Raw genomic sequence first — 13926 nt, 5'->3', positions numbered from 1 at the left:
CAAATAGTTACCTCCCTGAGGTATCAGAGAGCTTCCAGAAAGAAATCACACTGAACTTCAGACCACTCCTTTCTTTATTCTGAAAAGCAATCCAGTCTATTTCCAGCTTGGAACTGGGAGCTGAGATCAGGCTAGGGATGTTTATCGTGATTTCTCTGTTTGGTTTGAAGTATTGTGATTTCCCACAATACGCCCATATCTTGCAGCTTGTACTGCAATTGGGTTGCCAATTTTTTTTTTTTTTTACGTCTATATAGCATATTAGCACAGTGTCTGAAAATAGTGGGGCTTTGTGAATAGTATGGACAACTGGACAGAATGGGGTTCAAAGCCTAGGTTTTCTATTTTATAAACTGTTACCTTGGCTTATTTAACTTATTTAGCCTTAATTTCCACATATGGAAAATTGCAGAAATGATATCTAAATTCCAGGTTTGTTAATGAGGTAAGATATTTTAGATTCTTAACAGTGCCTGCCCACAGTTGGTCTGTAATAAATAATAGTTTCCTAGCTTTCAGATTGAATTATTCTAGATAACTATTCTACTAAAAATGGTACCTGAGAACAAACTAAGTTCTAAATTTTCTTTAATAATGAATCTTATTATTAATAATGACTATTGGATGTGATGTATATAAGAGTCACATTTTATGTAGCTGAATTTCTGATAAACCTAATAATCTCCTGATAAAGGTTTTGATACCATACCTTTGTTTATCATAATAGGTTTTATAATTTTTCAATGTGTTTAGAGACAATTTTACAAGAACTCAGAGATTCTTACATTGTGAAGGGAGAAATTAGAAAATTGATAGTATAGACTGGGAAGTATAGTATAGTCAGGGCATGAATACCTAGGTTCATACATACACAGTGAAAATACAGGTGTAATATAGGCCATGCTGCGGTGTAGCCAAATCAAATTAGTTCATTAAAAAATGTTTATAGCATTCCTCTGTGTGCCCAAATAAGCTCGTTGTAATAACAAAATTGTTTTCATTTTTTAAGGCACAATTCAAATGTGGTCTACTTTATGAGGTCGTCACCTTCCTCCCTGCCGACTGCTGCCCCCCTCCTTAATGAGAAATCCCTTTTCTCTGTATTCTTCTGGTATGTGATCTCTGTCCTGGCACCTACTTCACTGTCGTAAGAAAAGTAATGCTGCACCTAAGTGTCAGACATTGGGTTGAAGGTTGTGTGGAGTCCTAGTTAAGGGCACTGACTTTGACATCAGAGAGATGTTAATTTTAATTTGTCACTTGTTGTGTAAAGATTTGTCCTTTCTGAGATCAGTTTACTTAACAGTAAGACAGGGATAAAAGCTTCTGCCTCATGGTTTTGTTGAAATATTAAGTGGCTTAAGTGGCCCACGATAGTTGTGTTCAATAGATGGTTATTGTTGGTGTATGGCACGTTATTTATTGTGTGTAAATATGACATGTGACTGAAATAAAATCTCCTCTTCTACCCTGTGCACTTTTTAGGACAGGGAACTATCACTTGGCATTTTGCATACGGTTTAGTAAGTTAACAAATATTTGTTGATAGAATACATTAACTTTCACCTTCACTTGACTTTTAAAAAGAACAGAAACATTTCATAGAAGTTGTCTTCTAAATGACTTTGTTTTAAAAATCCCTACAGGTACTTTCTCATCCCATAACTTCAGTGTCCTGAAATCTGAGGATTCCACCAAGATAATATGATAGGAACTTGCAGTGACTTGGAGCCATATCCTACTTAGACGAATGCAGGCCTTCCAGATTTCCTGAGAGCTTGGTATAACAGCACACACTGTACCAGGCGCAGGCAATAATGCCGTCTTTGCCTCAAGAAAGAGGTAAGCGGATTGATGTAGTCACGTTATTATACATCCTCACTGAGAATTTTTTCTAAGAATCAAAAATTAATTGAGGATTCTTAAAGAACCAGAATTTATAGTTTTACTTTTTTTTTTTTTTTTTGTGGTGGGGCATCCGTGTTCTCTGCTATGGAATTTTTGTTATTTTAGTGATATCTGATTGGTTTACATTTCTTTTAAAGTTATTCAGGGACCCTCTCCCCTGGATCTGAATACAGAATTGCCTTATCAAAGCACAATGAAAAGGAAAATCCGAAAGAAGAAAAAGAAGGGAACCATTACAGCAAATGTTGCCGGGACAAAGTTTGAAATTGGTGGGTCTCCTCAGAATCATGAGGTTTTCCTCACTGTTGGAAAGACTAAATTCAGGGAGATATCTTTTGTGTAATTGATTTTTAAATGCCTTCTATAAATTGTTCTTTTTTTATGAGATTTAACATGTTAATAAACAAAAACATCAATGTAAACTAAAAGCTTTAGCTACTCATGGGATGGTATTATATATATGTGATTTTGGTTAATACTTATTTTTTAAATCAAGTATGAAGTAAACATTAAACAGATTAAAATGTTAGATGTAAAATTAAAAAAGTACAAAATTTGAGATTTTTATTAAACAATGACTGACTTCAGGAAGAGAGTAGAAACACATTTCTCTGTGTTTTAAAAAATTGTTTTGATGACGCTGTTGCTTTTTATTAATGAAATTCCGGTTTTAATGTATAAGCAGTATCTGTGGTATAGAGAATAGATAAGAAGAAGAATTGTTTTAAATTAAGATACACTTGCCTAGCATTGCAGAACTCTTAACAAATACCAGAAATACTCAACTAATCTTCGTCTTAGCCATTTTGCTTTAAGAGAGTTAAGGAAAGGGGCGCCTGGGTGGCTCAGTCCTTAAGCGCCTGCCTTCGGCTTAGGTCATGATTCCAGGGTCCTGGGATGGAGCCCCGCATCGGGCTCCCTGCTCAGCGGGAAGCCTGCTTCTCCCTCTCCCACTCCCCCTGCTTGTGTTCCCTCTCTCGCTGTGTCTCTCTCTGTCAAATAAATAAATAAAATCTTTAAAAAATAAAAGAGTTAAGGAAAATCATACGAAGTTCAAGGATGTTAATTATTCTTACCCTTATTCATCTTTGAGAGTCTCATTTCCATTTACAGTAATTCACCAAAGTTCTTGGGCAATCAGTGGAATTCTTCATTGGAATTGAGGTGCCCCGAGACTCTGTTCGAACAAGTGGTCCTCAGAGGCGGGGACTTGAAGCAAGTTAGCATGGGAGGGTGAGATGCAAAAGATTCAGGGTTTATTTGCAGCATGTTTTCTAGAAACAAGACTAAGGTGACCATTGTTAAAGTGATTGATGGTTGGTGTTAACTTATCCTCTTACTTTTAAGGTTCTGGTGGGGTTCATAAGGAACCTTGATCTATAGGAGAGTGTTTCAGTTCACTTCCCTCTCACTTTCCCAGGAAGTTTTCCCAGGGCTGAAGTTGCCTTAGCATTCTTTATACTGATTCCTACCTCCTTGCTGAACCTGCGCCGTGGTGTTTAACAGAATTCCTGGCTCAGTCCTTGGATCAGGGACTGTTGGGAGAACACAGAGCCAAGTATGGGGAAGGAAAAGAGAGAATTGGCCATGTGTCAAGGAGAAAGTGCTACCTTGCCTCTCTCTTATTTAAGCAAGTGATATGCAACAGCTTACTTCTTATAATTTAATTCCTGCTCTCTTGACAGTTTGAATTACATAATGAAAATACACTTAAGCCATAGTCAGCACACCTGTGTTTTTGCCCTGGTGTTGCCTGTTTCTTCATGTAGAATACTTTGCTGTAGTTTTAATAGTAATATTTTTATAACCATTGACCAAACATTTCCACATGCAGTATCTCATTTAATCTTCCAAATAACCCTGTAAAATAAGCTGCATTACTCCCTTCCTCTCTTTTCCTTGCCTTTCCTCACTCTAATAGTGAGGTGAATTTGAAGTGGCTTATAGCCATAAGAAAATAAACATGGAAAAATAAAGATAGTAAAATAAGATGAATCTTGTGGCTGGCAAGAATCCAAAATACATACTATGAGACCCTCTATAGTTAGAGATGGACATGGATTTAACTCAGAGCTTCCTAGCAACCAAAGCAAATATTAAATCATAATCAGTTATAGGATGCACAGTGCCCAGAAGATAAAATCATACTGGTTATTCAAAGCACATATGACTTCTGTATTCCTGAGTCTTGAGAGAAATTTCTCTAATAGTTTCTTATGAAGACATGTTGTGGAATAATGAAGTACATTCTCTCAGTAGTTCTATAATTATTACATTATGAAATTCCACATTATTTTTTATACATCCTTTATAGCAAAGTTGAAGAAACAAGTCCAGAGTTAGCAACTTACCAAGTTCACACAGATGGCAAAAGTGGAACTTGAACCTGAATTCATTTGTTTCCAATTCAGTTTTCTTTTTACTATATCATATTGCCTATATAAAATGTGAATTGGAATTTAAAATGAGAAACACAAATGTTTCTTCTGTATCTAAAATTCAGAGTTGCATGGATTCCTGTTTTTAAAACTCCTGAACAGCCTTTGAGAGCTCTGTGGGTCAAGGCAAAAGATCATAGGACAAATTGTGAGGAATGTATTTTTGTTAATTTTTATTAAATGCGGACGAGAAAGATCAGAGAGCGGGGTATGTAAGTATGCAAAGGGAAACGTGAGGAAATGGTTCATATGGTTATCTCTATTTTACCAATGAGGCGTTTGGTTTGGTAGAAATTCAGTATGGAGGCAAGTATTTCACCCCCCTTTTAAAAGAGAGCTCCTAAAATATCAGCATTTAAAGGCGTGGAGTTAGGCTTTAGCTGTCAACAGCTTTCTATTTGGAGCTGACGCATTAAACGGATTTCTTTTCCGTGCGGTGGAGGATGATATCCTTAAAAGATTCCAATTGATTTCTAAAATTTCAGTTCAAATAAAAATTTGATTAAATAGCTTACCTGAAAAAAGTGACATTTTAGTACGCGGCATTGTATTTTTCTTTGAAGTTCAACTTTGTTAGCTCTTCAAGCTTTGAATTTCATAATAAAAGAGATTTATATATGACTGACCTTACAGATTTTCTTTTGTGAATCTAAGGAAAGAATGGATCTTTTCCACTATTGTTATATAACCTGAATGTTCCCAGCCTCACTGGTTCATGTACACATTCATAACCACATTGTAGTAGCTCATTATACTCCCTCCCTCTGTAACTGCCACCAGTTCCATTTCTCTCTTTAAGGTCTTCTTGGTTATTTCTGAGCAGCCCCAGACAACGTCTCTCCTGAACTCAGGAACAAGTCTGCTCTTGAGCTGCTATTCTGGCCTCATTATTATTTTCTGCTTATGAGTGAGGTAAAGCAGTCTCCCGGGCTGGGTGGCTATGGCCCTTGTCCTTCCTGTGAGCCCTAGGTGGCACGGCAGGTCCCAAGCCCTCAGGTCACCAAAGCTGCATGGTGGTCTGGGGCAGACAAGAGAACAGCCCTTCCCCCAACTCTTACTTTGTACATTGTCACCCGGACCTTCAGAACAGCCCCAAGTTTTCCCGAGCCTCTCATGGAAAATGGCAACTTCAGCTCCGCATTCCTCCCCAACCCCAGCATCACGCACCTCCAATCACTGTTCTCTTCTTTGATGTCTGGTGCTAGGAACCGTTGCATAAAAAGTCCTTTCTTTCTCCTCAGCCAAAAAGCCATCAAGAGTCTCTAGGACTTGAGACTGACAAGTGTCTCTCATCACTTTTATACGTGAGCCAAGTAAATTCAGACAGTTGATCCCCTCTTACCATTTCTCCTCATATGTAGGGTATACAGTAAAAGGAAACCATTTAAAAATAAAACATTGAAGTGCTGCTATATAGTTACACCTTTCTATTAAGACTCGTATGATCTCACTGATATGAGGAATTCTTTTTTTTTTTTTTAAAGATTTTATTTATTTATTTGACAGAGAGAGAGGCAGCGAGAGAGGGAACACAAGCCGGGGGAGTGGGAGAGGGAGAGCAGGCTTCCCACCGAGCACGGAGCCCATGCGGGGCTCAATCCCAGGACCCTGGGATCCTGACCTGAGCCGAAGGCAGACGCTTAACGACTGAGCCACCCAGGCGCCCCGATATGAGGAATTCTTAATCTCAGGAAACAAACAGGGTTGCCCGAGTGGCAGGGGGTGGGAGGTGGGAGGGATGGGGTGGCTGGGTGATAGACACTGGGGAGGGTATGTACTACTGTGAGTGCTGTGAATTGTGTAAGACTGTTGAATCACAGACCTGTACCTCTGAAACAAATAATACATTATATATTAAAAAAAAAAAAAGATAGCAGGGAGGGAAAAATGAAGGGGGGGAAATCGGAGGGGAGAGACGAACCATGAGAGACTATGGACTCTGAGAAACAAACTGAGGGTTCTAGAGGGGAGGGGGTGGGGGGATGGATTAGCCTGGTGATGGGTATTAAAGAGGGCACGTACCGCATGGAGCACTGGGTGTTTATACGCAAACAATGAATCATGGCACACTACATCAAAAACTAATGATGTAATGTGTAGTGATTAACATAACATAATAAAAAAAAAACTAATGATGTAATGTATGGTGATTAACACAACACAATAAAATAAAATAAAAAAATATTTATTTATTTTTTTTTAAAGATTTTATTCATCTATTTGAGAGAGAGAGAGACATAGTGAGAGCAGGAACACAAGCAGGGGGAGTGGGAGAGGGAGAAGCAGGCCTCCCGCAGAGCAGGGAGCCCGACGCAGGGCTCGATCCCAGGACCCCGGGATCACGACCCGAGCCGAAGGCAGATGCTCAACGACTGAGCCACCCAGGCGCCCCAAAATAAAAAAATATTTTATAAAAAAAAAAGACTCAGAATTCTGTTGGAACCCAAAATTTATCCTAAATATTTTGCTTATCTTTATTCCAAACTTGAAATTCATTGGAAGACAAATGTTAGTATGTTAATCAGAGGGGAGCATATAAATAGTTTGTACTGAAAAACAAGCATTCTTCCAAGCATAAATTTTTTCAATAGGATTAAAGGGTTAGGAGCAGATAGGAGGGCCAGTTTCCAGATCTCTACTGTGAATTCTGCTTCATTATTTCATATACTGAGTCAACATAGCTGACTTGGTTTTAACTGCTAAAAATAATTTGAACTGGGAAGGTGGAAAGTATAGGATAGGTCTAATGATCGGGGACTATTTTTACCTTTTCCCTTTTAGCCCAAGGTCACAAAAAAAGCCATGAAGTACATTTTCCTGAGTAGAGGTGTTGTCTCAGCTGTGTGTATGTTTTCCCTGGGCCATGAATAATCACTGAACTCTTGAGCAGTGTTGTGTACCTGCTAAATCTCAGAGGGTTGAAACCAAGGATTTTGAGTGCAACTTAAAAGCAGTTCTCTGTTACTGTGAGTATAATTTGGCCCTAGATAAATTGTTGTAACTAAAAATAAGGGTATGCTGTAACTAATGGATATTTTGCAAATGAAATACTGTGAGATAAAATTTAAATGTATCAAAAATGTTTCCACAATGAATATATTTCAGTAGTATTTTAATTTTCATTTCACTTAATCATTTATTTGCAGTTCGTTTAGTAATAGATGAAATGGGATTTATGAAAACTCCAGATGAGGATGAAACAAGTAACCTTATATGGTGTGATTCTGCGGTTCAGCAGGAGAAGATTGCAGAGCTGCAGAATTACCAGGTGGGGATTAATCATGACCAATTATTGGTTTTAGGAGAGTTATATGAATTCCATTATAATTTTACTTAGGGTTCTTAATGTGTGGACATATTAAATTTCAGTTCTAACTTACCTAAATAGCCTGTTTTGTTGCTGTCCGGTTGTACTCACTCTTTGCATAAAAGCCTGAATTCCTTCCAATCTAACTTTTAACCTCTTTCCATCTTTAAGGAAGAATTAATAGGAGAAAACGCTTCCTACATGGGTGTTTTGCATTATGCTTAAAGACGAGTGACATGGAATAGATTGCACAGAGAGATCAGGAAGTGGAAATACCTTGTAATGTCTGCTATGTGTAACCTGGCTTCATTTATTTTTAGACTGTCAAACAAACATATTAAAAAAGAGACATCAAACTAAAAAGCCAAATACACAGAATTTTAGACAATCGACATTTTGTATAGTTTGTCAGTGTAGAGTGTAATACAAAATTGACTATAGGAAACAAACAAGGTCATTTTTGCCAGTATTTCTACAATGCTTATCTGTATGAATATAGTAAATATAGAATACTAGAAATAATTTGGACATTGAATCACCAGTTACTCAACACAGAAAATTGTAACTTTAATATCTGTGTAAACACCATTTTCTAATTTCTTAAAAAATTTGCGATTTTATTCTTTGATTATTATAGATTCTTTAATCCTATAAAGTCATTATAAGTCATTTAATTTTAAATGTTTTACATTAATAGTTTTTTTTAAAACATTAAACTCAGAGGATGGACATAACTCTATTATAGTATAAATGAATATATTCATTAAGTCCATGAGAATATTAAATTAAATATTAAATACCTTTGTATTTTTCAGAGGATCAACCATTTTCCAGGAATGGGGGAGATCTGTCGAAAGGATTTCTTAGCAAGAAATATGACCAAGTAATCTTCATTTTCTTATAATAGAGAAGACCTTCTTAAAGTTTGTTTTGAATATTATAGTGTATCTTTCACCAGGTTACATTGATTTGAAATGATATTTTGATGGAAGAGATAGAATTTTAGAGCTAGCAGGTCTTAGAAGTTTCCTGGTTCTTCCTTCATTTTGCAGAGGAGGTAACTTAGAATCAGAGAAATGAGTATCTTGCACAAGTCAAACAAATAGTTAATAGCAGAGCTGGAGCAGAATCCTGGTCTCCAGAATCTCAGGCTTCTTTTTTACTGCAATTTAGCAACATAATACACTGTGTGTGTACGTGTATGTTCATATCCTGGTTATTGAGCATCTGTATGTTATTGAGCATCTGATGTGTGCCAGACACTAGAGGTGCATTTGTGCACTCACATAGACATAGACACATGTGTATGTCCCTACCCAGGGATATATGTGTATGTGTATTTACCTCTGAAGAGACCACTTTTTGGAGTAACAGTCTGCTTTTATGGGAAAAAATGTTCACAGTTTCTCAAGTGTTATACCAAATGAACTGCAGAAATTTTATGCAATTTATATTTCTGTGGATTAGGGTTTTTTTAGTTTAAGGAAGTTGAGTGATAATTTGAGAAAATTTTTAAAAAAGAAAACTCAAACAGAGAAAGGTTAGTAAACTTGGTATGCAGCTGAATATTTATATGCATCATGTGAAAGTTTACACACCCACTCACTCAACAAATATTTTTTGTGTGTCTACTATAGACTAGAGACTGCTAACAAGTAAACAAGACAAAGAAGGCCTGGTCCCTGCCTAGAACTCAAATTTTAGTAAGGGAGAAAGAGTGATACATATAATACAGTTTGATGGTACCACATTAGGGGAGAGTCAGTGTATGGCTGTGACAAGGATGATGACAGAGGTCATTTCTAGGAGGGCCCAGATGGTTTTCTGGAGAATTCAAATGCAAAATGGATATCGAAAAGTGTATAGGAGTTCACCCTTTGAGAAGAAGGCAAGGAGACTATAGGCAAAGACAACAGTGGGAGAAACTGTATGGAGACTTAAACCAATATGATATGTTTGGGGAACTACTAAGCAGTTTCTGTGGTTTTGTAGGGTGCCAGGAGGCTCAGTCTGAGATGATGCTGCAGATAAATGCAAAGGCCAGGCTGGGTACACCATGTTACTATGTTTTATTCAATCATTTAATCATTGATTCTTTAATCTCTTTATGCAGCAAATATTTCTGTTTATCCTGAGAGAAAGGAGAACTTTTTTAATGGGTTTAAGCAGAGAAATGTTGTTTTTGATACTCTCGGTGGGCCTGTAGATAACGGATTCAAAGAAGGTAGGAAGAAGGAGGAAGCCCTGAAGGAGGTGATTGTCAACATCTGATAAACCAGAGGAGAGAGATAGTGGGAATGGGGTAGAGAAAATACTTCTGGAAAATAGGGAAGAGATAGAATTGACAGGACTGGAAAGCTGCTGTGATGTGAGACTCAAAGGGGAGGAGGAGAGCAGTGTCCAAGATGGCTTAGGAGATCGTGTAGGTGGGGCAATTTAGTAACACAGGGTTATGGGAAGAACAGACTTCAGAGGAAAGGGAATTCCCTCTGTAAAGTTTTGGACATGTGTTTCATTGAAATCATTTACTTTCATCTAACATATTTATTAAATATCTATTATATGCTGGGCAGTGTGCTGGCCTTTGGGCACATGAGGTGATCAAAATCACATTTTTGGCTTTTACAACTTTGGGTTGCAACTGTGATAAGTGCAATGAAGTAGAGGTACATAGTTGTAAATCAGCACACAGTGAAGGACTTCTGGCTGAGGGAGGCATTGGAGAGTTTCCCTGAGGATGTGATGTGGAAGCCTAAATATGAATGCTGAGTAGGAGTTTATCGGTGAAAATGGTAGAGAACAGCTTTCTGGGCAGGAAGAATAGTATGGTCTGAGGTCATATGGTGGAAGACAGCAGGAATAGTCAGGATACTGAAATAAAGCCAGGTGTAGCTGGAGCACAGAGACATTGATGGGAATGGGAGAGATTAGCTGAACGGTAATGGTTGGGATTATAGTCCTTATCCTAAATTCCACAGGAGAGGAGGGGTGGGGGTGAAGCTGTTAAAATGACCATATTTGCATTTTGAAAAGATCATTCTACCTGCTTTGTAGAGAACAGAAGTCGGTATGGTTGGGAGAGGCAAGAGGGTTAAATGTAGACCCATTAGTAGCTATTACAAATAGGCAATTTCTCATTTTTATAGAATCCTTGGAATTTTCCTTAAGGAAAAAGGAATCTTCTATTAGATGGAAAGTTATGACCTATTTATATAAAAATAGAATTAACTAAATTACATGTTTAATATCATTTAGTAAATCCATGACAGCTATGAGCATAAATTATTCCCTATTTCCAAATTCCTAAGACTGCATGTCTGTTTTGAAGCTATACATTTTTACATCAAATGATTTGTGCTAGATTGCTAAATGGAATAAAGTATTTCTCTTGAATATATGCATGCTTGGATTTTTTCCATATATATATGTGAAAGAATGGTATCATTCATAAATATGTGGTTAGTTTAAAATATATTATTTTAATTAAAACTTTAAATTGATCTAATTTCATATCATTGTTAAAAATATAATAAATACATTTAAAGGTATTGGAAACAAAAACAAGGACATTAGCACTGTTACTGTGTTTCCTTTACCTTTGTGTATATGTGTGTATGTGTGTTTTCCAAACCGGTCAATGTTAGCCTATTTTGTATTGAGATTATTTAGCTTATTGGCTTATTCTGGATTTGACAGGTGGAGTTGGTAATTATTTCCCTTCTCATGGTGGAAATATAACCTTCTTAGAGGGTTTTCTTGAAAGAGCACTTGAAATATGATAACCATAGGAACCTGCAGTTGTGGAGGCCAAGTGGCTTATATATTCCATACCCTAGTTTTAGAATGTAGGCCCAACCTCTGTGCACCCCATGTTCTGTGGTCCCATTTTAGGTTTTACCAATCTCATCTGGAGATAATATCTCCTTATCTATAAAAGACTTGCATACATTTATTAAAAGGGCCTTTTTTTGAAATAATCAGATTTTTTTTAATAGATAATATTTTAAAATATTTCTTCTAATTTCTTCATTTTTATTGGGATGTATAGGTACATGTACAAAATCAATCATGTACAAAATCAATATGGGATCAATATGTACAAAATGGTTAATATTTGGTATTAATCAAAAGTAAACTTTTTATACCTAGTTTTATCCTTAAGTTATGTATCAAATAGGCAGCCTAATTAGTAGCAAATATAAAAATATCAGGACATACATTGTAGCCATAAAACCACATGTATAGGCATATGTAGTTCATGTTAAAACAAAACAGAACAAAATTTCTAGTATACTCAGAGGCTCACATGGTTTTCTCAGAAAAGTAGTTAAACTTCAAAAATAGTGTAGTAAAAGTTGATCAAAACTGCTCCTTATGGGTGCCTCAGAGGACTTAAAATTATCTTTAAAGAAGCAACATGAATGGTACCTGGCAGTGAACTATTTCCTGCTACCCAACCTCTCATCCCAGAGGCAGAGTTAATGACTATTTCCACATGTTACCTTGCCATGTATGTCTTTATTGCACTTACCACATTGTATTTAATAACCTATATGTAAATTCCTTAGGGTAGAGACCATATTAATTTATCTTAATATCTCTAGTGCCTAGCATATAGTATATACTCGAATGATCTATCAATATATTAATTAGTACATAGGACAGAGAATCTTGTCTGTATTTTTCACTGATGTATCCCCTGTGTCCAGAATAATGCCTAGCACATAGTATGTACTTTATAGACATTTGTTGAATGAATCAGTAAATAAAGAACTGGTGGGAATTTAAATCCTTGTGATGTTAGTAGCACAAAGAAAATTTAGAAAAGTTTGAATAGAAATTACTTTTCATATTATCTCTAATTTACAGAATGATCAAGTCCCGGCCTCTGGATTATACCTTTGTTCCTCGAACATGGATCTTTCCTGCTGAATATATGCAATTCCAGAACTACATGAAGGAATTGAAGAAAAAAAGAAAGCAGAAAACTTTTATAGTAAAACCAGCTAATGGTGCAATGGGTCATGGGTAGGTATTTTTCACCCAGAACATATAAAAGTTTAAAAAAAAAATTGGGCAAAAAGAATAAATGTGAGCATTCACTCATGGTTGAATATGAAAAAAATAATAAAATGGGTCTCTATTGCTTTTTTGGAACTACTTATTGAGCCATTTTACCCTGTCCCACAGGCTTCCGTTATTCAATTTAAAAATTAAATCAGTTGAAAGACTTTAATAGGAGACAACAAAACAGAGAAAAAAAAATGTTTTCTAATTTTTTCTAAAACATAAAATTTGTATTTATAATAATTTTAGAGTAAGGTTGGAGGGTAAAACTCAGTTGATGTGGTAGAGCTAAATTGACTTGGAGAAAAAAATGGTAAGGTAGTTACTCTTTCAAGAGCTAGAAATTTAAAGCAAAATAAGTATATTAAGCTATTCCTTATGTTCCGCAAATAAGTGAAACCATATGATAATTGACTTTCTCTGCTTGACTTATTTCACTTAGCATAATCTCCTCCAGTCCCTACTAGGCAGTTTAAAACTCTGCCCTACTCTTCATTTCCTGCTTGTGCAGAGCCTGATGGTTAGCCAGAGGTAAGAGCTTAGGTAGGGCCTTTCAAGTGTTTCCTGAGCATGCACATGGCATTCTAGATTTCCAGAAATATGTCTGAACTTTTCAAAGCTTTTATTTCCCAAAGATTCTCATACTTCAGTTTTTCTTCCCAATATTTTTAGTTAGTATATTGTTTTCTCCAACCTTTATTGGTTGTCATAGGCAGCAGGAACTAATGCATTTGTCTTTAAATGTTTTCAACAACACCGTTCCCCCCCCCCCCCCCCAGGTAGCTGCCTCAACACTAGGAGAGTTCCTAATTAGGCAAGATAAGAGCAGTCCTTGAGTTCCTTCAGGGAGCCCACCAGACAGGTAAAACAACAACAATAACAACAACAAAACTACCACAAGAATAAGGTCTATTCTGCTCCCTCCAGAACCAGAACCTGTACTGGGAACATGGGCTGTTGTTCAAGGCCATTGATAAGTTGAGGTTGGGGGATGGGACCAGAGTAAGTTAAAATGCCACAAAGCTCTTTTACATAGATTAGGCTTTTTTTTTTTGATTAAGTGTTCCCTGGTTGTTATAAGCTTTTGGTCAGTTTCTAGGTTTCCAAAAAAGTTGATTCTGACAATTTTTTGGCTGTTTATTGCATTTGTGGAGGGACAGACTTTGGAGTTCCCTACTCCACCATTTTCCTCTTGAGTATTATGTG

General features: G+C 36.6%; 1 protein-coding gene across 1 annotated transcript in view; it reads left to right on the top strand.

The window, feature by feature from the left end:
* Positions 1 to 1817: 1817 nt before the first annotated feature.
* The window catches only part of TTLL7 (tubulin tyrosine ligase like 7), a 92980-nt gene continuing 80871 nt past the window's right edge, over positions 1818 to 13926 (top strand). The window contains exons 1-5 of the mRNA XM_021690142.1: positions 1818 to 1842; positions 2046 to 2177; positions 7493 to 7614; positions 8469 to 8536; positions 12523 to 12681. Coding sequence (XP_021545817.1) covers positions 1818 to 1842; positions 2046 to 2177; positions 7493 to 7614; positions 8469 to 8536; positions 12523 to 12681 — 506 coding nt within the window. The remainder of the gene's footprint in view (positions 1843 to 2045; positions 2178 to 7492; positions 7615 to 8468; positions 8537 to 12522; positions 12682 to 13926) is intronic.

This window comes from Neomonachus schauinslandi, chromosome 4 (assembly GCF_002201575.2).
Source record: "Neomonachus schauinslandi chromosome 4, ASM220157v2, whole genome shotgun sequence".
NCBI lineage: Eukaryota > Metazoa > Chordata > Mammalia > Carnivora > Phocidae > Neomonachus > Neomonachus schauinslandi.
Note: the sequence above shows the minus strand (reverse complement) of the source record. Positions and strands in the feature narration are given on the sequence as shown.